This window comes from Stegodyphus dumicola, chromosome 6, assembly GCF_044657685.1.
Source record: "Stegodyphus dumicola isolate Sdum_Otavi_A_Nest chromosome 6, ASM4465768v1".
NCBI lineage: Eukaryota > Metazoa > Arthropoda > Arachnida > Araneae > Eresidae > Stegodyphus > Stegodyphus dumicola.
The window spans coordinates 94,195,830-94,221,961 of record NC_140773.1 but is presented as its reverse complement, the minus strand read 5'-3'; the positions used below and the strand labels follow the sequence as shown (position 1 = coordinate 94,221,961).

The 26,132-nt window shown below is 34.0% G+C and overlaps 1 protein-coding gene across 1 annotated transcript in view; it reads left to right on the top strand.

Moving 5' to 3' along the window:
• The window catches only part of LOC118203437 (putative cytochrome P450 301a1, mitochondrial), a 111,860-nt gene extending 91,677 nt beyond the window's left edge, over positions 1-20,183 (top strand). Inside the window, exons 6-10 of the mRNA XM_085818675.1 lie at positions 1,954-2,116; positions 6,025-6,194; positions 9,553-9,631; positions 18,035-18,235; positions 19,854-20,183. Of these exons, the coding sequence (XP_085674801.1) occupies positions 1,954-2,116; positions 6,025-6,194; positions 9,553-9,631; positions 18,035-18,235; positions 19,854-19,961 (721 nt within the window). The 3' untranslated portion in view covers positions 19,962-20,183. The remainder of the gene's footprint in view (positions 1-1,953; positions 2,117-6,024; positions 6,195-9,552; positions 9,632-18,034; positions 18,236-19,853) is intronic.
• The last annotated feature ends 5,949 nt before the right edge of the window (positions 20,184-26,132 follow it).

The window sequence follows — 26,132 nt, the reverse complement described above, 5'->3', positions numbered from 1 at the left end:
GGCCCGCTTATTCAAAGAAGAACGAGCCGAGAACAGGTGTGGCTCTAATGTCGCAATATACAGTCACTTTGGCGTCAAATAATGGTACTGGTGCCACAGCGTCAGGATTCGTCTCTGCCCAGTCCACACAATTCTTGGTGTTAATCTTACCCTTTAAGTTGAAATGCGCCTGGTCCGCCCATAGTATGGGAAGGGGGCAGTTGTTACCAGCATCATATCGTATTAGAAATTCACTTGCAAAATCCAGACGTAGTTGTGAGTCCCCCGGCTGCAACATCTGGTTGCGCTGGTATCAGTAGGGGAACAGCTGGAGAACCAAGTGCTGTAGCTTGAAGACCGTTGTCTTCGGAATATCCAACACATGCGTTGTGCCTATTGTGGTTAACATATTTCCTGCAGTCACTTTGGGATACATTTCCATAACAACATCCTCAGAAACTGTTGGCCGTCCGGAGCACGGCTTATCACAGGTGCAACCCGCATCTTCGAATTTGTGCACTAAATTAAGCAGAGCTTGTGGAGTACATGGACCACGTCGTTGCAGATGATTTCGGAGATACATACGCAAGGCTTCCGAAGCGTTCATCCTATTTTGACAATACAGTTTTATCAATTCACCACGAACTTTCCCAGGCAGAGTCATTTCGTTACTATGTGCGAGTTCCCGAATGACGACTTCGCATACCCGCCTAGCATTTTATCGGTTTCCTACGCTGAATATCTTGTGATCGACGTTTTGTGATTGGTATCTTGCCTCTGTCATATGCCAATTTTCTGCGTGCGCCCAGAGCGTATTTCGTTAGCCGGTTTTCAGAACTCTTTTTTGTGTATGCATAACAAAGCAGTTTTTGGACATATGGGTACCATTCCAATGCTATTTAGAGTTTTCGCATATGCACTTAACATTTAGAGATCGGAAAAAGTTAGCGTTGCCATCCGGCAGTTTTGAGATTCTGTAACTGTAACTCATCTCGATCGGTTAATCGCAACGGACGACAGAAGTGCGGATGTTGGCAAAGTTTCTGTATGACCATCCTGTATTATCGAACTGAACTTTTTTAAGCTGCTCTCAACAACCGAAAATTAAATTTAAGAGAAGTACAGTTTTTGATAAGTGTACTATCAACAATATTAAAGAAAAGGAAAACTAGCAACAGAATTTGCCTTAAATGAAATAAAATATACAGTAGTATAATTTCGAAAGTTCTTGAACAGAAACTTGTTTTTTAGACTTGTTGTCATATGTTAGCTGCTTATATTGACATAATATTTTTTTATTTTAAATTGAATAAAACTTAATTTTTAGTAAAGAACTTATAATTCTTAACGAGTAAAAGAAGAATTTAGATAACATATGAAATTATGTGCTGCTGTTTTATATGTATGAGCAACAGAAGCATTTTTCATTTTGGAATAAGTACTTTGTAATATAAAAATTCTGTAAAACAGTTATTAAACATTGATTTCTATCAGGAAAATTCGAAGTTATATTAGAATATTTATATTTGTTTGAAAGCAAACCTACGATCCTTGCTGAAGTCATTACGAAGGACTGATTATTACTAAATCAATCTATATTTATTGTAGACGTTATGACACATGGCATTTTAAAATTTCAATGTAAATTGTTCATTTGCAATAAATGTTGAACTATTTCACAGATATGAAAGAAAAAGTAACCAAGAATAATATTCTGTGGGTGAGTAAAACATTATAAACTTATATAATAAAATACGAGCTGAATCTCAAAACGCATCCCACCTGAAAATCAGATTTAAGAATTGCGTATTCTTCTACAGATTTACATACTTCTGGGGACTTACATACTTCCATGGACTTACGTGCTATGTTATTTCTGTTGCAATGCTTTTCCTTTCAGTAGATATGATTTAAAATTCAAATTGACTCATTTCAGTTAGATTGCCATGAAATGAAAAAAAGTTTCATTTTCAGAATTGCTTTCAAATATATAAATCAGGCGCTAGAGAGGTTGAAGGAAGACTCATTAGAGGATAAGGAACTTACAATGCTCCAATCTATGCTTTTGACTAAAGGTCTTGATGTATCAGGAACCATGGTAACCGCTGCTGATATGCTGATGGCAGGGATAGATACGGTAATTTCCTTTAGAATATTCATTTGACTACAAATTATTCATAAAAAGTATTTAGAGGGCTTAGAATTTACTATTGTAAAAAACTGCAAATCAGTTACCAAACTCATTAGTAACTCATTTGCAGTTTTAAATTCATTTTCACCTAACTAAACTCTTACTCCAATAAACTTTAAAAAGATTACAATTTTTGCTGTCAGAAGTAGGACTGATGCTGGTGACAAGAGCGATGGAGGAGTAACTAAGACCGTCGGTGACAGCCTGTGCTGCATTCTAAGAAAAGATGGAAGGGACCGTTAACTCTTTAAGGAGAGATGAATGTGGTCAAAGAAGAATTGAAGCAGGTCAGAAGGTAATGAAAAGAGAAATTATTGCCATAAGAGAAAGTAAATTCAAGGCTATGGAGAGCAGAATAGATACTGGTGAAGATAAAGTTCGAGAAATTAAAAAAACAAAAGTTTATGCAATCGAACAACAAATCGAAGAAAGTTTTTGCTGTTCAAAAACAAATCTAAGAAAACGTTTTTACTGTCGAACAACAAACTGATGACTGAATTTCTGCTATTGTCATTACGGAACTTGACAGTTTAAAGAAATCCATAATGACCGATGAATTAATTCAGACGCCTGCAAATTCCTAACCATGTCTTCTCATGCCTTTTTAGGGCAGTTCACCACTTATGATGGAAAGACATCCTCTCAAGTGTACAAGGGTCAGTTCTGGGCCTCAGTAATACAAGGATCAGTTCTCAGTAGTGGGAGTTTCTAAATGTTGAGAAGCCCCATTTTAAAGCACTTCAGATTTCTGCAATGGGTGGCGGCCGTAATGGACTCTTCATCGTGGGACATATCAACAGAATGTTTTGCAGTATGATCCTGCATACAGGAGCCAATTTTGCTGTCATCCGAAATGATCTGGCTCAAAGACTGGAAGCTAAATTCATATGACTTCACCCTGCGTTAAAACTGTGTCTGGCGACAAAATCGAAATCGAAGTTAATTGTTAACATCATGTTTGGAAGTGCCGCTCATCACGTTTGGAAGTGCCGCTCACCACGTTTGGAACTGCCGCCACATAGAGGTGATAGGGGTGATCATCCACCAATCAAACAACATCCACGACATATATCTATTGCTAAATAGGAATAATTAGAAAAGCATCTAAAGGAAATGAAAGGAATATATGTTACTGAGTCTTCAGCAAATCCTTGGGCCACGTCCATCGTCCTGCTCAGAAAGAAAGCTGGTTCAAATAGATTTTTCATTGTCTATTGCCGGTTAAATGAAATTACGAAGAAAGACAATTCTGAATCCTAAAATTCTGAATGCTTTTACAGGAACAAGTGGTTTTTCGAAGCTTTGTTTAAAGAGCGATAGATTTTGCAGATAGAGCTATACACTGATGGCCGAGAAAAGACGACATTTACTACTGGACAAGGACTTTTCAATTCAAAGCGCTGCCGTTTGGATTATGTATGGACAGGCAACATTGAACGCTTATTGTAAACCGTGCTAAGAGTTCTTTCCTACGAATCCTGTCTGATAAACCTGGATAACACCATGATCGCCGAGAAAAGTTTTGAAGGTCAATTAGAAAATATTTGAAATGTGCTCCAGAAATTGAAAGAAGCCGATGTAAAGTCCTGCCAAATAAAAATTGTTCAGCCAGGAAGTGACTTACCTAGTATATGTCACCTTTGGCAACGTTGTGTGTATGGATAGAGAACTAGCGTCAGCAGTTAAAGATTATAGATGTCCCGAAAATGTTCATCAGCTGAGAAGTTTCCTCCAAGTTTGCACCTGCTACAGAATATTTGTGAAGGACTTTTTCCCCCATCTCTGTACCCCTTCACAAATTGAGAGAGAGCAACCAAAAGTTCTTGTGGAGAAAAGAATGTGAGGATGTATTTAACAACATAAAGGCAGCTTTAAAATTTGCTACAATCCTGACGTATCTTCAGCTCGACAAACCATTTATTCTTGATGCAGATGCAAGTAATAAGAGTGTCGGCTGTTTTGTCCCAAATAAACGCTCAAGAAAGTGTCTTTGCTTACTTGAGCAAGGGTCTGTCTAAACCGGAGAGGAATTACTGTGTCACTAGGAAAATGTTGCTCGCGCTAAGTATAGCCTTCGAACATTGCCACCATTACCTCTACGGCAGAAAATTCCTAACCCATACGGATCATGCATTGTTGACCTGGCTTTTAAATTTCAAGTCTGCAGAAGGTCAAATAGCCAGATGAATATGGCATCACTATTCGTCATCAGAATGGATGATTACATGGAAATGCCGGAACCCCGTCCAGAAGGCCCTGCACAGAAAGCTAAAGATATTACACCAGGATCGAAGCGAAGTACGAGCTGGTTAATCCTGTCGTATATCACGTTACCGCTTCAACATTGGCTGATCGAAACCCATGGATTGTCGACGAAGTCAGGAGAGACCATTTGGAAGAACGCTATCTTAAACCCGTAATTGATTTAATGAAATTTTCAAATATAATTCATTTCACTTTCGATCTATAGTCCTAAATTCCGAGAAAACGACGATAGGCCTTTTTAAGTTTCCCTGCATATTCGAAACAGCAAGCTCGAATCGCATGATGAAAAGGCATTCGGATGGCAGCTTATACTTCCAAGATCCCGGATGTCGGACGTTCTGAAAGAACTATATATTAGGTCGACAGGAGGTCACATCAGAAAAACGAAGACTTTGTACAGATTTGGCGAGCACTTCTACTGGAGCAATATAAGGGCTGATGTGCAAAAGAAGTGCCAAACTTGCGATGCCTGTACGGGCCGTTAAAAGACCTAAGAAACACAGCTGAGGGAAGCTGCAATGTTGCAATGTAGCAGTGTCTTTGGAACGCCTCGCCTTCGACATCCTGGAAACTCTGTCACGAACTGCTGATGGCAACAAATACATCTTCGTTGTTATTCATTACTTTCCAAGTGGCGTGAAGCATATCCCGTCTCTGTTCAAGAGGATGTCAAAGTAGCACTAATGATATCGTATTGGATTTACAGGTTTAGAGTATCTCTTTAGTTACATTCTGATCAAGAAAGGAATTTTATTTTATCTGTAAACTATTTGGCACAGATAAAACCCAAACGACACCTATATATTCGCCGACAGACGGCAGTATAGATGTCCTTAATAACATCACTGAACATAATTTGACTTTTAATAATGCATTTGTGTTTCATATTATTATAATTGTTTTTTAGATTTCACATACTGGGGTTTGTTTAATTTGCACTTAATAATTTGTATTTTATGTAGTAACTCGTATCATTTAGAGTTTGAGCCACTGGCTTGTAATCTAGAAATTTTTCTGTATTGATATCTGTTATTAGATGAAGTGGTGCAGAGTATGTTCAAGTTCTTCTCTGCACAAGAGTACTTTGCGACGCTCGCAATGTTTTGTGATGTATCTAATTGTTAACAGAATATTCATTAGATTTTAGTTTGATTATCAATGTATGCTGATTTTTGTAACGTCTGCAGTATTAAAAGAATGCATACCTTCTGAGTTCCTTTCCTGAACCTGAAATGTCCACTGAAACACAAGTATTTAAATAATGTTTTTAAAAATTTGAAAATTGAATTTATATTACCTCATTAAGACGAGCTCTATTGTGAAGGAGAAAAATCATTTAGGACCGTTGGGCGGTAAGCTGAGAGTGAATTGCATAGTTCTTTAAAATTAAATTACAAAATGTTTATTACATTCTGTAATTTAATACTACAACTAAACAACAGAAACATCTAATAACCTAAGTTTCAATGATTTAAGCTTAAAACAGGGCTTTGATATCGATATGACTGTAGGCAGTCACGAAGCTAATGGTGAAACTGGTATTGTATCTAGGAAATTCTGTTTAATATATGTATTGTTTTTAATTTTAGACTTCGAATACTATTGGCTTTTTCTTTTACCACCTTGCGAAGAATCCAGATAAACAGCAAATCTTGTATGAAGAAATAAAGAAATTGCTTCCGAATAAAAATGACAAAATAACTCCGGCTATCTTTGGCGAACTCCGATATCTGAAATCGTGCTTGAAGGAAGCTATCAGGTTAGTAATCTGTATGCATAATAATTTTATAATTACTGCATTAAAATAGTAAGAGCAGAATTCTTATATTTATTGTGCTGTTTTCCATACTATGAAACGATAGACGGGTACTCACGGTTTCAGATTATTATAGTCTTCCGTGGAAGTGGTTACCTTTAAGAAGAGATCAGTCTTTGTTTAGGCTCTGAGAAACACTGGTCCGTTTTGAAAGTTATCATCGCACTTTTTACAGTATATTGTAACCTTCGACTTCCCTTGACACGAGACACGATGAAAGAGTAATACGTCAGATTGAAAATAGATTTGGAATAACAGCAATTAGGCTGAGTAGCGATGTTGCATTTATACAGATGTCTTGAGTAGATCTGTGATCTTTATTAGTACTAGAATCAATTCAGTAGTTTTCTGAAATGTTTGCTGATGTGATTTTGATTCCTTTAACTTTTGAAATACTCAGTTAATAAATTCTCAATTACAAATCATCTTTTGTTCACTTGATATTATTTGGTTCACTTTATGAAGATAATATTTCAACTAAATTGGGAAATTGGGAAATCTGTAAGCATAAAAACACTCTGTTATGCGATATTTTTTAGCAATTTCTGTATTGCTTTAAAATTAGACTCAAATGTTTTTATCTTGGAAATTATTTTTAAGTTTCAATGACAACGTGTTAAAATGCTTTAGTAACTTTGTGGATTGAACAACATATTATTTACGTACTCATGAGCTCCTTCAGAACAATCAACCGTAAATTCAACCGTAAATTATTTCATTCTGTCAATAAATGCGCCTTTAACTCAACACTAGATAAAACGGAACAGCCGGTGATAGCAAGAAAGAAAAATTTATAATTAAAATAACAAAATTCATTGTGGGGGAAGGAAACCAGCCTGTGTTATATTTTTTCTTTTGTGAATATGTTTTTGCCAGTTTCCCCAATTTTGTTCATAGGACAAGAAAACAAGGAATTGGCGCATATATCTGTTATCTAATTATTGTAAGGAACCATTGCCTTGCAATTCATTTTAGGAAAGTTTTAGTTCATAAAACTCAATAGACGTTAACTCCTGACACAATAAGTAAAGCCTTCATACGGCAAAGCCACGAAGGCTATATGCCTAAGAGGAGGGATGCCTTCGTGGAAGCTATTTTTAGCGAAACTGAGCTCCTACTTATATGACACATGAGAAAATCTATGAAAACCAACCACGCAAACGCCTGGGTTTGAACCTAAACCAGGTCAAACTACTAGTAATCAGCAGTCTTAAATACTGTGCGATTGGTAGTTGTAGTAACAAAGGGAATGCGTGATTCATCCAACCACGATTGTGTATGAAACACCATTTTCTTCACGGCATTAACGAAGGTTTTGTAATCAATTCGGCTTCCAGTCGCATTTTAATTTCATAGCGCTGTTATTCGAATGTGTTTTTCTTTGTGAGAAGTATACCTTTCTTGAAGAAACCGAATAGTTGCTTGTTCCTAGTGTTAGAGATCAGAAGTTTAAAAATCCATTGCAATATCAGTAATGATAAAATTTGATTTTATAATTTGGTTTATTTAATTACGGTAAAGCACTCGAAGGCTATCTCTCTAAGGGAATAGATGCCTTCATGGAGGAATTTCGATGGGAAACTGGCTCGTATACACGTTACACATAGGGAAAACCACAAAACGTCCATACAGTCAGCCCATTCACCGGGATTCGAACTCTGAACCGGTTTTATAGAGGCAAATATTACCAGGGAAAAAATAAAGCAAACTGGTGCACTTGCTTAAAGAAAATACTGTGTAACGGAAATGGAGCCAAGTAGTACGGCTTTGGCTTTAATGGAAAAGTACCAAACACATTTTACATTGAACTGCATAATTCAAAAGTCAACATTTTTACTGACATAAGGCTAGAGATGACTGATACACAGAATCGCACTACTAGAGCATTAAAACAATTACAGAGAAAGTTGTGGTACAGAATTCGGTCAACATAATAGCGAATAGTTTTGTCTCATGCTAAAACACATAGGTCCGGCAAGGCGATGAATAGGCAAGGCAATGCCTGTTGTAGTGTAGCAGATGGGCCCATATTTGTGGGGAAGGGTGTGTTCCATATTCTGGATATTGCAGTGCAACTTCAACTGGCGCTTTGGTCGGACGCATGCTCGATAGCCAGCAGGCATATCCGGGCAGCAGGTTATAGACGTGTGGTAACATGAGATAGAAAATTTTATACAAGCTCAGCTCATGTTCTGCTGCATTATCTTATCGAAATACTGCATCTGGAATCACCGTCAGGAATGAGAGCATCTGCGGCCATAGCATTTCATCCAGATATCGACGACAGTCAGAAATTCACGTAATCATTAATAGAGAGGATCGGCTAACATAGATTGTATTTCTCCTGATTTTAATGACTGTAGTTGGAGTAGCGTATCCCGATAGTGAGATGAGGATTGTGCCGTTGACCAGGGGCTTCCAAACCCAGAAACTATTATTATTTGTTCCCAAAACGAAGCGGTAACCATCACTAAGCATAACACATCGGCATCGTAGCATTCTATGCTGTTATGGGCTGGCGTCGCTGCAAAATGAATTATTCATGTTTCGACGTGGACAGCATACGTAAGCGAGGTATCCGAAAATTACTCATTGGCGTATAACCAATACGGCTACACGGGCTTGTGATTAGCACATAACCAATATGGGAGGTCTGCGGAATTTATAACATACTTGATTTGCGTGATCCTATAAAACTTTTATTGGTGTTCTTCTTGGTTCTTTCGGAGCCGGTCCGTTATAAATGCAATTACATGTCTCTACTTCCCAAACATTAGACAGTATAGTCAGAATAATGAGAAAGGCGGAAAACTTTGCAATTTTCAGCCATATAAAATTACAGTTCTCACGAAATTCGTTAGTTGCGCAAATCGACATCTCTGACTTAAATTCATCATTTTCAATTTTTTTTTCTCGCATTACGTTTGGTATTTATAGATGCCACTTATAGGCTAGATTATGCAACTGCTAGTTCGTGCTTTTAGCTCTATTGCAGCCTATTTGGTCAAGAGCAATTGCACTAAACTTGGATCATTGCTTTATCAGCTTACATTCTGTTTTCATTCTAGACTCATTTTTATAGCATTCCTTCTTAGCGCATTAATTTCATTTTTAGCAAGTGTATTATAATGTATTCAGTTTAAACTATGAAGTAAACTGATATAATTGAAGAATTACAGGTATAAATTCGTAAATTTTCCCCGGTATAAGATTTTTAAAATCAGTAGTTTAAGTTATTAATAAGCCAAATTGTTAAGAAATTAAATATCCAGAAAAGAGTAATTGTTTAAATTTATTTTAGGTTAGATCCCATAGTGAGAGGAAACGCACGAACTTTGGATCATGATGTTGTTATATGTGGATACAGAATTCCAGCCAATGTAAGTATTTCTCGAGTTTTGCATTTACTTTGGAGAAATCTTGTACAAAATGTTACATTTTAGAACAGTTTAAGGAAAATTAACGGAAGTATAAAATTTATATTATTTTAATTAGTTTTAGGAAGAATCTTTGTATGAAAACGTCATTTAAATAGCTAAAGAACATGTGAGGTGTTTCTTTTATTGATTTTAATCTTAAAATATATTTAGTTTTAGAGTAACGCTAATTAAAATACATAGAAATAAACAGTTCAGTAGCATTGTAAAAAGGAAAATATTCAATCTCCCCCCCTATTCTACACCTCACAACTATTTTACAAGACTAAATTCGATTTTTTATGAGTTGATAATGTATGAATATTATTTAACTATTACATATGGTGAAACGACTCGTTTTTATAACTTAGGTATATAGTGCGCTTTAAAAATCTTAGATCTGAATTTAAAATCATTGGCGTTTAAAGAAAATCAACTTTATTACCATTTAGCTTTCTGCACATGTTGTTTATAACTCTTTGTTTTTTTAATATAGTCATAAAACTCCTGAATGCTTTCATTTTCGTGTTTCTGTTTTATTCTGTGATCAAAATTTTCTAAATTTTTGACAAGCTATTAAACATTCAGAACGTATGAAATCTGCAGTCTGTATGAAAACAAGCTGTTTTGAAAGATGCTATGACATTTATCGACTTTTGGCTAATTTTCAATCGAAGATTTTTATTTAAAGAACCGAAAGTAGTCCATAATGGAGCGTTCATACGACGCTTTTCGGATATATAAGTTGAGTTACTAAGTCGAGCGTTGTGGCTAGGTAACCAGACCTTGCTACGTCATATAATCTAGTATAAAGATTTCATGTAAATATTATAACTTATCAATTTTATGCCAACCTACTATACGAACCGACCAATCACAACAAAGGAAATACGACTGACATTCGATCGCCGATTTCGTTGAATCAGCTGCACATACATGAATGCATAACTATATCTTCCCTACTGGTTATTGCTTAACTCTGTATTAACTCTGTTTCACAGGTGTGATCTGCTTTTACGTCTTAGTACTGGGAAAATAATAAAGACTAGTCCATCATGTAAATGCTCTCTTAGATGATAAAAAAATTAATGAGCAGGAAAAGATTATAAGAGCTTAATTTTTTATTATACTGAAAACTTTGATAGCAACTGCAATGCACAAAGAAGCAACACAAATATAGATCAAATATTTCTTGGTCTAATGCGATGAATTCTGTTGTAAGGCGGATACGTTACATTTTTTCGTCTCCGAAGAGCTTAGTACAGAAGATCATTCAGTAATGGTAGTTCGACTTGCGCATGAATCCCGGCAAATTAGATGGATGCATAAACATTTTAATGGTTTTTCCAAGGATGACGTGAATATCGATTAGTTTCTTTTATGTATGTTATGTGTATATGCGCTGTTGGAAATCGATATATGTATATAATACTACCCTTACAAAAAGAAACATAATAAGAAGCTAAAAATTAAAAAAAAAAATTTAAACCCATTCTGCTCTATAGTTGCTGGATTGAAGTAAAATAGACTTAAAGCATTTAAAGTTAAAATTAAATTCTAAACAAAGCAAGGCAATTCCTCGACAATATCAATACTTGAAACCGTGCATAAGAGATTTAACACAATATCTAAACAAATCAAATTTAAAATAAGAATTCATAGTAGAGTGAACTCGAAAAAAAAAAAAAAAAGGGGCGAAAGGAAAAATACGCAAAATTATAAAAATATAAAAATTAATATCCTTTTACTGAGACTCTAATTCAGAACTCATCGGGGGGAAATGAATTAAAGCTTAATAAAATTCGATTAATATGTTTCGAAAACATGTTTCGTTCTTTTGTTTCATTTCAGATCAAAAACCAAAAAAAGATTTAATTAAGTTTTCATTTCAGACATTAATATTCATACAAAACCGAAAAATCTAGTCTAAAATGTACCAGAATTTTCCCTACATGCTTTCGAAACACTTGGAAAAAAGAATGAAACATAACATTGTGCCATATTGACTACTCAAATGAACCATAAAAATTTCATTATGTAAATTGACCATTCCCCCCAAAAAAATTGTTCTAAAACCATACATTCAAATTCGAATTTCAAAAGCATTTACAATTAAAGAACAAGACAAATATATTTTAAATCAAATTGCTATTTAAACAACACAAGAAAAATTGGGTGGTCCGCAATTTTGCTAAACTAAACTTTTAACAAGAAAACGGAAAACTTTTCATAGAGATTTCTCTAAACAATAAAATCTAATCTGGGCCATTAAACAGCTAAAAATTGAAAACTCATTTAAAACAAAAACAAAAACAAACAAACAAACAAACAACAACAACAACAACAAAAAAAAAAAAAAAAAAAAAAAAACGCAAACTTACTGAATTTATCCTTAAGATGACCATCTTAACCTAAACTTACTGAATCCTTAAGAAGACCAAACTCCGTTCCTTGTAGAAGAAAGTAGAAATTCAAAAAGCTACTCTGGAGAAGCAAATTTATATATTAAATGGACTAATGTCTGTATTTGGATTGAGTATTAATTGTGACTTATGGCTTCCAATCTAGCAAATAATTTGATGCTTACTCTTAATACTCTCTCTTAAATTTAGTTGTTGTTAATTGATGGCAGATTAGTTTATTCCCTAAGTCGATTAATCTGCGATCAATGAGAATAGCTACATTTTTAATATTTAAAATTTACTTTTGGTATATTTGCGATTAGATTTTTTAAATAAGAAGTTGAAATTATTTAAAATAGAATTTAAATTCTAAAAATTTTTTCATTGATGGTTTTAAATTTAATTTGTGTTCCTTGGAGATGGTATGTAGAAAGTTTTTTTATTATAAATTATATATATATATATATATATACGGGTAGTATCATTCAAAAATTTTCAGAACAGCTGTTTAGTGATTTTTCTCCATTGACACATGACATATTAACCCATTACCTCGTCACTTTATCCCGTAAAAGGAAAACTGATTCTCCATTAAAAATACGGAGATTTTCAATAAAGAAGTCCCATTTAAGCTGGATGCTGATTCCGTGAAGACGTGCAATCTACAAAGTTTTAGGGAAGGCAGGAAAAAATCCATTGTTCTTACTTATAATGACATAACTGGCAGAAAAAATGTTTGAAACAGTTGTTCATCCCAAACAGAAGTTGTGTGATAGCTTTCCAGCAGAATAAATAAATCAAAGGTTCTTTAACACTTACTCAATTTAAATTTCTGATTTTAAATTAAAAATAATGATAAGTATAACTAATACAATATTTAAAATGAATTATGTTTCCATTTTGAGTTAAATTATTTAGAAAGCTATTAATTATGTTTTGAGAAACTGATGCTCTTTCATAGAAATGGGCATTTCATAGGACAAAAATCTACTAAGAGTATTTGCGTTTTTCATTTTTTGAATGCGCGTCTTAGAATATATATTACAGGGGTTGGACAAAAATATGGAAACACCTTTAAAAAAACATGTTTCTTTGCTTAATATGGTGTAGGAAACCCATTGGCATCCAAAACAGCTTGCAGTCTTCTCGGAATGGATAAATACAGTTCCTGTATGTTTGCCAAGGGAATATTATACCATTGTTCCTGCAAAACGGTGGCAAGTTCAGATAACGATGTTGGCGGTGGATAACGAGAACGCACTTTCCGTTCCGATGCAGACCACAAAGGTTCGATAATATTCAGGTTTGGTGACTGTGGTGGCCAGGGGAGATGGGACAACTCATCCTCGTGCTCAGAAAACCAGTCCTGGACTATGTGAGCTGTTTGAACAGGGACTTTGTCATCTTGTAAGACACCATCACCATCGGGGAACAAAGTGTGTACCATGGGATTAACTCGATCGGCCAAAATGTTCACATAAGTCTTGGCAGTCATGTGCCCTGACACAGTTATCATGGGACTAGCAGAGAACCACGATATGGCTGCCCAAACCATAACAGAACCCCCGCCATGTTTCACTCTTGGCAACAAGCAGTCTGTATTATAGGCTTGAGATGGCGTTCTCCAGACGTAAACTCGGCCAGAAGTGGGAAACAATGTGAAAGAAGATTCGTCAGACCATATTACTCGCTTCCACTGCTCTATAGTCCAGACTTTATGACTTAAACACCACCTTTTCCTGTTACGAGCATTAGCATGACTGATGAGTGGCTTCTCAATTGCAGCACGGCCAGCAATTCCCTGTTTATGAAGCTCCTTTCTAATTGTTTTGGTACTCACAGGGTTCGGTAACACAACATTCATTTCAGCAGTAACTTTTGCAGCTGTGGTCATCTTATTTTTCGTCACAATTGCCCTTAATGATCGTCTGTCACGATCACTCAGGACACACTTTCGTCCGCTCTGTGATTTAGCAGATGATGTTTCTCCGCTTTTCAAATATGCGGAATAAATCTTCGATACAGTACCTCTTGAAACACTAAACCCCTCGGCTACCTTGCTTACGGAAGCACCTACCATACGTGCTCCAACAGTTTTCCCACGTTCAAAGTCTGTTAACTCTGAAATAATGCAATGACAACCTCACATAACAGTACTCCGACAACAACTGAACTGTTTAGCACATTTACGAAGTTGTATAGGTGACGTCAGTAGTCAAAAACGCCAGCGCCACCTACATATTTCATTAAAATCAATCTTTGTTTCCAAACATGTATTTCACAAGGTGTTTCCGTATTTTTGTCCATCCACTTAGATTAATAAATAGCACTGTTCTAATATAGATATTTTCGTACAAACAAAAATCGGACTTTTTATGAAATAACATGCCAAATTTTTCCCATACTTCAATTCTACGACTCAAATTATGACAAACTGCCAAAAATTTTAGCTCCTCAACGTTAATTGAATTTGATATATAATTATTCATATCTCTTTTTTATTAAGCTCATTTGATTCTTCCTTTCAAAGTTCGAAATTTCTTTTCATTCTAAATAAAAGTCTCCCATCTTTTATGATTTTTTTTTTAAATTTGTATTTTAAAATAATTTTTATAAATTTTTCGAAAAACATTTTGAATTATAACCTACAAAATTCTTGCCATCATCTTAAAGTAGATGTATTTCTAAGCATACCTGCAAAAAATTAGAGGTTTTTATTGAGAATTTCCTAAGACATTCGTAAATTTACATTGTGGCGCGTTTTGAAATTTGGTGTATTTATTATAAGCCATAATAACGAAAATGTGGTTTAACGAAATGCGATGGACTTTTTTTTCCGCTCGTGCATCAATGGAAAAAAAAAAAAAAAAAAAAAAAAAAAAAAACAGGAAAGTAAATAGGTTACTATAAATTACGAATTCCGCCAAGTGAATTATTTTTGGCGCAAACTGAAAATATGCGCCAAGATAAATTTTTAAATTTCTCCGTAAATTCCTCACCAAAAATTATAGAATTTAATATCTATGCATGATTTGAGTCGTAGAATCCAAATATGAAAAAAATGGGCATGCCATTTCACAAAAAGCTCAATTTTGTGTCAAAATACCTATGTTAAAAAAATGCTACATAGAAATCTAATATGTATTCTAATCTTCTAGGCGTTCTTTCGAGACATGGAAAGCGCAGTTTTAATTTTGTCAATCAACCCAGTAGAACGGTAGATATAAAATTGTTCCCGTTCTTTTTTTTTTTTTTTTTTTTGGCCTAGTGTACGATCCTGAAATATGCATATTTAAATCAATATCATCTTACATATTGTGTATGCCATTGTGAAACTTGTGTTTATGCTAGCAGAACATAATGCTGTGTTTGAATTTAGATTGAAGTTATCCTTTTACATTTGATCACTTCGTAATATTAAGGTGCGAGTCCGATGTGATTTTGAACACTCAGCCTTCTCATCTGGAGTCTGAACTTTAGCAACTTCTGCCATTTAATAACAGTACGATCATTAATTTGTAATAGTTAAAATTCAACACAGCAGAATCCATCTTTTGTGACACATCTCTAAATTGCTTAAGACTCTATATACCTTCCATTTTTCGACTAATGTTTTCCATTTTTTTTCATAAGATATGCCTTCATAGAATGCGTGCCACTGAAACGTTGATACAACACTGTTATATGACTTTTATGCAAAATGATATTATAAAGTAGATATGATATTGTTTGCAGGACCAATAGGATAAAGACCTAGAGGCATACTTAATGGCTGTTTATCAGTCTCCAGTCACATATAAACGTTTCGTGCATGTACATCCAGACTTGGTTAGCCAGGTTTTGCCATCAGAAGTTCCATCTACTTTATAATATGCATAGATCCGATGGCCGAAAACAATATCGGTGTCTGATATTACTATTGATACTGTAGCAAAAAAATTTTAATGCCATTGAATTACTCGTTTTGGTGTTCTTGACCAAATAACAACAGACAATGTTGCAGCAATTTCAATTTAACCTCTTTGCCTTAAACTAGCTCTTGTTTGATTAGTTTTCATTTGTAACGTGAATACGAGCCAGTTTGCCTTAGAAAGTCCTCCACTAAAGCATCCCTGCCTTCTAAGCAAATAGCTTTCATGTTCAGTGTTATGTTTAAGGTAACCGTATAAGGTATTTCTCCCGCCTTCTTAGCATGCCTTCGTGGTATGGTAGTCTGCACCCTGGGCGCGTATTCCAGAGGTCCGTGTTTCGATTCCCGGCGGAGGTGTTATTCATTTTTCAATCGCTCTTGCTTCTAAAAAAATTCTAATGTATCTACAGTGGCACCCTGAACTATAAAAAGGGTGGTGGATGATGAATCTCGCCACCCAGGATTTGGCGATTGGGTCCCCTAAAAACCCCAGTCGCCCTTTAAAAGGAGGAGTATATGAGGTATTTCTCCTTCCTTGTTAGTATGCCTTCGTGTTGGTGTGGTGATTTGCACGCTGGGCGGTATTGCAAAGGTCCGCAGTTCGACTCCCGGCGAAGGCGTTGTTCATTTTTCATCTCTCCTGCTTCCAAAAAATACCTAATGTCTCTACAACCGAACCTAACTTAACCTACATCCGCGGCAATCATAATGGACAAATAATGTGGCAGCTCTATTGTACCCGTTGTTACTTCAGTAGGCAGGTGTTACCACTACTACTTCAGTCGACAGGCAACCCAGTCGACGCAACGGATACGTACCGTGAACTTGCATCATACGCTCATAATGATGATACCATTATTAGACTAATATTATGTGATGCATATACCATTTTTAAATATTGCTACTTTAATGAATTCATTTTATGTGTTGTGTATATGATTGTAAAATATGTTTTGTGTTAGAAAAAGTTATTGTGGTGTTCAAATTGAAGGGGCAGTCATCATTTAGCATTTGATTACATCAAATCGGTAACACTAAAATATATACTTTAACAACTTGAGTTTAATCGAGACAATAACCGTTTAAGGATGTAAATGTGTTAGAATACTACGCTTTCCATAAACTACATAATAATGTCGTGAAATTTTAACGGAATAAAATATGACATTTCTTCTCAAAAAATTTTAAAAGCTGTAAAGAGTCTAAAAATCGGAAGAGTATTTGCATTTGAATTTAGAAAGTATTTACATTTGAATTTGTATATGCTGTAGTAATAAATAAAGTAATTGGACTTAGATTTTATTCACAGCGTGATAGAACGCTCTTGTGCAACAGTGTCTGACAATGTAAACTTCAATCATATCGTGCAGTGACATTTTTTAAAATTTGTGTTTTAAATTCTGTAAGGAAAATTGTATAGAACGAGCACGTGTAGAGCACGTGTGGGACATGCTTTGCGGACGAGTTGCAGCCCGTCAAGCTCCTCCTACATGTCTACCGGAACTTCAGAGAGCATTGCTTTGGTGTAATATCTCCTAAGATCAGATCGATAATTTGATACTCAGCATGTCTAGGAGTTGTACGGACTGTATTGCATCGTCTGGGAGACATACAATTTATTAACAGTCATACCAGCGATGTAATATTTGTTTTTTGTAAATACTTTTTTTTTTTTTTTTTTTTTTGTAATTTGCTCCAGGGAGAAAAATCACTAATTTTTTTAATATCAAACATATAGCATCTTTTTTTTTTTGCTCTTTACTATTTGTTTAATAAATAAGCTTTACAAATAAGTCAAATTTATTTTGCTTCTATCTCCTCCTTTGCCTGATTTTGCATTATCCTTAATTTATGGACATGAGTGTAATATGCCTTTCTTTCAATAAAAATTTACGATGAAAGATGTGCGTATATTAAAGTCTAGTTCATTGTATAGAATTATTCTTACTAAGAAAAATCAGTTTATGTGCATATGAAAAGAAACATCGCTCTCTGATGAAATTAATTACATTAAAATTGTACATAACCGAAAAAATATTTTTTTGTTTCTTTCAGACTATGATATTCTGTATTTTACATGTGATATATAGAGACGAAAAGTACTTCAAGGATGCTGATCAGTACAAACCGGAACGTTGGTTGAACAAAGAGGAGAAGCTGACTAATCCATATGCTTTTCTTCCCTTTGGAACTGGTGTAAGAAGCTGCATTGGTAGAAGACTAGCTGAACTGGAAATGATTTGTATTGCCACAGAGGTGAGACTAGTAATGTATATCTATAAATTCTTTCCAATTTTATTAAAAGGAGAAATACTACAGAAACCTTTTATATTCCCGTACATTACAGTTGGAAGTGCATCTGTAGAGTAATACAGCATGTGAAAGAAATATGGTACTGCACGGTATTAAGCAAATGTGTCCTTAAGCATTTTATTATGAATAAGAATTACAATTAATGCAAAGCTGAAAATATCTTATGATTTGCAGTCCTTGTCCCTATTATTATGAACGTTGTTTATTTACTTACAATGTCCCTTTTCCTAATAAAATCAACTCCGTCCCAACGAAAAGGGACAATTACTAAGTAAACATTATTCGTTTGAAATGCTGGTATCCTGCTGGGCCTTATCCTGTTGAATAATACTATAACTCCGGGATAATATATAATATATTATTTTGGAGAATCTCGAAAGGAAAGGCAACACATTGGGGCGTATAATGTTGTCGGCGTATCACCGTGCTGTAAGAACGCCAGTTTCAACCAAAGGCGGGCATCTATTAAATGGAATGGTATTTCAGGCTGCAACTCTGTTGTTGAGCTATGTGACGGCGGCACTCAGGTATCCTATCGATCTTTTGGATGGACTAACGAAGATGTATCTATTCGCGGTCTTTGTAACTCACTTCGAAGTGGGATTCGTTGCTGAAGACAATTCTAATCCAGTCAGTCAAATTCTCCATCTATCGAGCTCAACATCACTATAAACGTACTTAGTTAGCTTGCACAGATGTCGGCTCAATGGGCATTTTAACTCAGACCCCATCCTCTGAGTCGCCTATCAATGGTTGAGATCATTATATCCTGATTGCAGGTCAAATCTATGATTCTGATAAACCAGACGTCGGCAGCCGCTCTAATCTGTCGCTTCGTCCTCACGTTCTGTCATCTCCCTAGAGCTTGATTGATTGTTACCTTCTTGACAATTTGTTTTGTACGATTCAACCATTTCGGCCAACATTGTCGAATAGCTGCGTCTCTCCCATCTAAATGTCGAGAGAGGCTTTGCTTTGATCACCCAATGTCTTATAAGTCTACACGTTCTCTCTGAATTAGTAATATATCTGCACACTGCGTTGGAAACCATTTGCTAGGTATTCATACAGTCGAAGCGAGTAGACGAAATAAAATTCGAATACATTTTTATGCCCTTTATTTCGAAATTCTTTTCTTCTTTAATCAACCTGGACGCTCAGTTACGATGCTCTGCAGCCACAATTACCCATTCCATTTGCCCCAAAATTGAATCATTTGCATGTTGAACCGAAATATATTCACATATAAAATTTCGTCACAATTGAATTATTCTTTTTGATACGCAATTTTTTTTTTGATTGAAGGCGGATGTAGAACATAAAAAGAAATGCTTGCGTGTTTTTGGAATATGTAACATAAATAGTAGGGATTACGTAATAGGCCTTATGTTAACTAGCTGGTCTTAAAATTATTCACAAAATTATTAGCTATTGATTGAAATTTTAATTCTTTTATTTAGGAATATTTATGCTTCAAGACATATCTAAAACTCAATTGCATATTTACTGATTTATATTTTATGCTACCCTATATAATGACTTGATGCTTTGCTTTTTACAGATAATAAGAAACTTTAAAGTAGAATATCACTATGAAGATATTGACATGTATACGAGAATGGTCAATTGTCCAGACAGGCCACTGAAGTTTACTTTTATAGAAAGATGAAGGATATCTTGGACATTTCTTGAGTGTAAAAGAAGTATTTGAGAGTATACTAGACTGTCTTGAATTATTCACTAATAATAAATTTTCTTTCTTTGTACTTTAATATACAGATAACAAATTCCAAGTACTGACTATTGTTCTTCATACCAGCTCACTGATATAAATAAATCTGCGTATATTGTTATTAATAAAAGAATTCTTACTCTATCATAAATATAATAATGAATATTATATTTTATATAATATTGTTCGAAAGAAGATCTATGCTTGTTTAAATTATTTCTGTAAAACACGTGAAGACTATCTGCCCAGGCGCAAAGAATGCTTTTGCGGTTGTTAACTGTTAGTTATTCCCAATACATATTACGAAAACCATGAAAAGTTTATTCAGTCAGCCTGTTCGCTGGTATCTGAAGTTGGGTCGAACTACCAGGGCTCAACTGTCTTATACACTGGGTTGCTGGTGATTCTGCGAAACATCAAAAGAAATTTTTTTAAAGATAATTTTAGAAGTTTGTTCTTTATATTCAGCTAACTATTATAATTATGAGAAATACTCAAAATTTCTTGTATATGAAGTATCGCATTTGAAACTGATTACTTTATTTCTTTCTTTGTCATGACGTATACATGATAAAAATTTTCTTTTTCATTTAATGTATACTTGTTTTCATTGGCATAAGGGTGAGTAAATGTACTTGTTATCTCTTTAAAATATTTTCCCTTATTTTGCTGCATTCATTAGAAAATGTTTTTTATGTCATTATTATTTACCAACGCACTTTGAAAGTTTAAAAAAAACATTCCAAATGGTTTTCATACTTCGCTAAATTTTTTATTTTATAACAATTTTCATATTTGTGCTTTGCTCTGGTACGTTAAAAAAGAACTAAATTTTATGATTCTCATTTTAAAGCTTTCAATCGTAAAGTCATTTATTAGGTTATTATTAAGTAGACAAAAGATTAGACAAAGCTCCATGATTTCTCGTTGATGTACAATGACGGGAAAAGTATCAATGCGAATATATCGTGCATAAACAATTTTTATGGTAATTTATTTTATACTAGCAGAAGTAACCAAATGCCAGTTAAGTTAGATTGAGAATAATGTATCTAACAACAGAGAGAACGATATCGCTCTAATCCTTCTCTAATTACGATTCATAGTCAAGTATTTTTCAGTCTGATGCAGTATGAAACCAACATAAAAAATTTCGATAGAAAAATAAGCTGATTCTCTCTCATTATATCAGTAAAAATGGCACGCAGTTTTTAATGATTTTCGTCTTTCTAATCAAATGGTCGTAAAAGCTCAAGTTCCATCCAATATTTCACCTATATTCAATTTTAGTCAATTAAATGTGGCAAAAAATTTATCATAATTGATCAGAAATCAAGAATGCGAACAAACAAATACACAAACAGACATGTTTAGATATGTATAGATTTTGTAAAATTTACAAGTTTTTAGATTAACAAATTCTACGATTTGAAAGCGAGCAGTAGCAACACTTTTCAAAGTAAAGCATATTTATCTTCAACGCGAGACTGTTGCCACTCGGAAAAATGAGTGCGAAAGTTAGCCGTTTTCAGAGTTTTAAATTAATATTTCGTCTGATTACGTCATACGAAGTCATACGAAGATGGGAATTGTCGAAATGGCTTCACACGAATTTTTGGAATCGTGAATTATGTATTTAATGTTTGGCAATGCTATTTTTATTTCATTCTAAGGCTTAGAATTTTTTTATTAACAAACTGTAGGATTTAGAAGCGAGCAGTGGAAGAACTTTCGAAATAAAGCAGATTTTCCAACTCCTTGAGATTTTCATTTCCATCTTGCGAGACTGTTGCCACTCGGAAAAATGAAGGCGAAAATTATCGTTTTTCTAAGTTTTTAATTAATATCTCTGATTTTAAGTATTTTTTTGGGAAGTAGACGTCGACCTGTTCCAGGATCCAGAAAGGAATTGTAGAAAGTTTGGTGACGATAGCTATAGTAGCGACTGAGTTATTAGAGGACAACCAAACACACAGACTTTCTTTTTTTGTATATATAGATTAGTTATCTTACAACTTTCTTGTAATATTTATCAAAACAAAAACACCCAAAAAAAAATTCATTCGCTCTTAAAGCTAGCGATATTTTCTGTAAATATGATAGAGTAAGATAATATTTGACAAGACAATCTTCGTATGTAACACAACATTTGTTAAAGCAGCAAAAATGCTTAAGCTTGTAATAATAAAATATACATATATTTAAAAGTTATGAAATTTCTCATATGCAGAAATTTTTTATAACAACCATTAATTACGTGATTTACCGCTTATTTGCACTTGCTTATCAAGTTGCTTGAGTGAATCTTTACTTTTGTGAAACTGAGCACCAAAGCAAGTGAAATGCCAGATGAAATCTCACTATAAAATAAATAAAAATAAAAAATCACAACATGATGTAATAAGTATTATAAATAATTTATGATACTATGCAGTATAGTGTAAATAAGTTTGAAAAGAGTGTAAAAAATAAGTATTAATCCGGGAGGTTATCGTAGTTAACGGAGAGAGAGAGACGAACGCTTCATTTCCAAGAAAATAAACTGAAACATTTTGTAAACTTTTCTTTGATTGTGTCAAAACTTCAGGAAGCGCTACTAGAAAATAAGTTCCTTCTGAAGCTGCTAGAAATTTTATAAACAAATTTGGATGTTTCGCCCGAGTACCTGATCTCAAAGTAGATACAATTCAAGATTATATTAAAAAACTTGCCAGAAATTTCTTCTATTCAGTTCTCACTCACCCTAACAACTGCATCAACTCTCTTAGATGTTCTCCATTTCCCGGAGGAAAGCACAAATATCCCTCTGACGTTCTTCATCCTTAACATTTTTTACTTATACTAGATTCCTCAGTTCACTGATTTGGACCTTCGACCAGACACTAACCTTTTTCGTCGACTGATGGCGGCCACCTGACTTTTACTTTCGTCTTTTTGTTGTACTGACGTTCTTCACGTGATACAGAGTATAAGGAGGCGCTGCTTTCTGAAACTCAAATTCACTATATGTTCTTAGTAGTAGTAAAGGAAAACTGATTATAAGGAAAACTGATTATAAGTAAAACTAACGAAGAGAAGAGATTAAAATTTTTAAAAGAATTCATTAACAAGCCTAAATAACTTTAGTATCAAGTGATTTTTCGCATGAAAGTAATTTTAATATTTGGCAGTTAGAAAGACACAAAATAATATGGGGAAAATTTGGCAAAGCGATCAAGAAGAAAGTTGCACAAGTTAAGGCAAAACACGAAGATGGAAATATAGTGGTGGTTGTGGGGGGTTCATCGGCTGACAGCATTGTTGGAAACTTGCATATAATTGTTGGCATTTTGAATTAATATGGTTAACTAAACATTTTAAAAACCAATATGAAATAAAATAATCAAACAAATGGACTTTCTGCAAATTTTTTCTGTCAACCGGAATTCCAAATGTAAAACTCGAACAATGAAGAAATGATTGTTCTGCACTACGCCATATATTCTGTAAACTTCACCAGAGTCACCGGACGTAACCCACACAAATGTAATTCAGAAGAAATGAAGAGCAAACTCCATAAGTGCTCAGTATAATATAAACACGACCTTAAGCATCCTATAATACCAGAGCAGGGGCAAATTCTCGAAAAAGAGTGCTTGAATTTAGTAAATTCAATTGCTAAACGTCTTCAAGATTCCACTAGCGCAAAAGAATATTGTACAAAGTATTAAAAAAAAGTCTTTTGTTTTTGTTTTTAGTAATAACGTAAAAGTATGTGTATGAATACGTGTATGCATTGATTTTTCCCCCTATGTGGAAAATTAGCTTTTAATTTCCTTTGTTTATGTTAATTGTATTAAATATATACTGACATATATTTCATTGATGAATTCATTCGTTTAAATGTATATAAGCATCTGAAAATGAAAGAAAAAGTATAGCGAATGAAAAATATTCCCTTTAAAAATTTTGCATAGAAACATACAATTAAGTTTTAATTTGCTAAATAAAGCTCGGGAGCTCAGGATTGTAGAGATTATGAGTATTAAAGTTTATCCGAAAAGCTTTTTCAAGTTTAGATTTCTACTAAAGTATAATTCTGAACATTTGAAAATTATTACTAAAGCTTTGGTTGAAATCTCGTATAAAGAACTACCATAACCGTTCTACGAAAGACTAACAAGCTATTCTGAAATTTGAACAACGGCCGGCGGAAATAGCCGTGAACAGTTAATGCACTCAAAATAGAGCCCCGCAGTATATTTCACTGATAGCAACGTATCGTGTCAAAGTTTGTTTTCAATCTATGAAATATAGTTCAGAAAAATCTAAAATAGAGAATGACACAATTATACAAATCGTATTTAATGTATGGGTAAAATATTTTTATAATAAAATTGAATTTTACTGAGTATCACGTTAATTACGATTCGAAAGTTAAAAATTCTAAGATTTATAATGTGCTGTTCTACTGCGTATCGATGGTGTATTGGTTAATTTCGAAATTTCAAATTATGTCGCCTCTCCCCATTTTGAAATGGATATGAAAATTATATATGAAATTAAATAATATGAAAATTAAACAGCGAATGCATTAATGATCACTTCTTTAATTCTATAATTTACGTTTGTTACAGTGTTAGTTATTCTGTTTTGTAGCGTAAAAATAAAAAATCTATAAATCTTGAACATATTTTTAAAATGCGAAATTTTATAGACGCTAGACACTAGAACAACATAGACCAGTATATTAGACACTAGAAATTCAGCTTTCTAAAGGTCAGTTAACGAATAGTATCTCTGAAAAATTTCGAGATGAAGAAAAATCTGAAGTCATAATCAAGTTTCCTCTAACATAAGCTGTGAGCTGCTGCTATTCAGAAGCGTTTTTAACTTTCGGCTCAAAATGGACTACAGAGCCTTTGTGAGTAGAAATGTGGACTGTTACAATACAGATATGGAATGCTTTATGTAGAATGCTACACATAAAGCTTTCATATGATGACCCAAATAATGCACTGCGCAATTAATTTTAGTTTTAACCTGCGCATCTGTAAGAATACTTTGTGAAGACACTGGTTAGAATCTATTTAGATGAATTTAAAATGTACATCATGGTTAACAAAAATCAGATTATAATTTTTTCAAGGTATGTAATATAAATATCCTGCAGTGATGCATTTTAAGAGTTCTTTTTCTAAATATCTTAACAGAAATAAACTGCGCTTATTTAAAAGTTAGTTATCTCTCAGTACTAGGTTTAATTGACACCATGATTTACTAATCGTGCAACAAACCAATAATACTATATTTCTGAAACATTATTTTAAAAATTCGAATTAAACATAATTAAAAATCCTTTGTTATAGGATATTTATTATTGGTACTATAATATAGTATTATTGGTACTATATTTCTGAAACATTATTTTAAAAATTCGAATTAAAATATCCTATAACAGAGGACTTTTTAATTATGTTTAATTCGAATTTTTAAAATAATGTTTCAGAAATATTGTATTATTGGTTTGTTGCACGATTAGTAAATCATGGTGTCAAATTCACAACTGGGACGGAAACAATTGCCCTGTTTTCAAAATATAAAGCAGTAAACTGAAAATATTAAAACTCTTCCAGTCAGTTATAATGAAGTTATATTCCTTATGATTGGGAGGAATACGATTTAACAACTATTTTTCATTTGAAGACCGTTTATGAAGTGTTATACTTCCGCTATTTAACATCCTTATTTATTGTTGCTGCAATTTAAGTGCAGCAACCGCATCTTCTGCACCTCTTAATACATCGTCCACATAGAAATCAGACTATGCGGTGGATAATGCTCTTTTTCATCAAGAGCTAATTGATTTAGTACTCTGGTAGCCATAAATGGGAGCATGCCAGTGCTATAGATAACTGTCATCAACTCAGACAATTTAGTATCTTCCTTAAAGTCACCTTTCCATAATACACATTATAAAACATTTTTATGCAGGATTTACCCAAACCTGCCTATTCATTTTTTTGTACATCAAACAACAAAGCCTATTTTAAGTTTAAGAAATCTTAAAAGAAACGAAAATAAGTCCCCTTGAACAACAGGATCCTTGTGTAAACAATTGTTCAACGA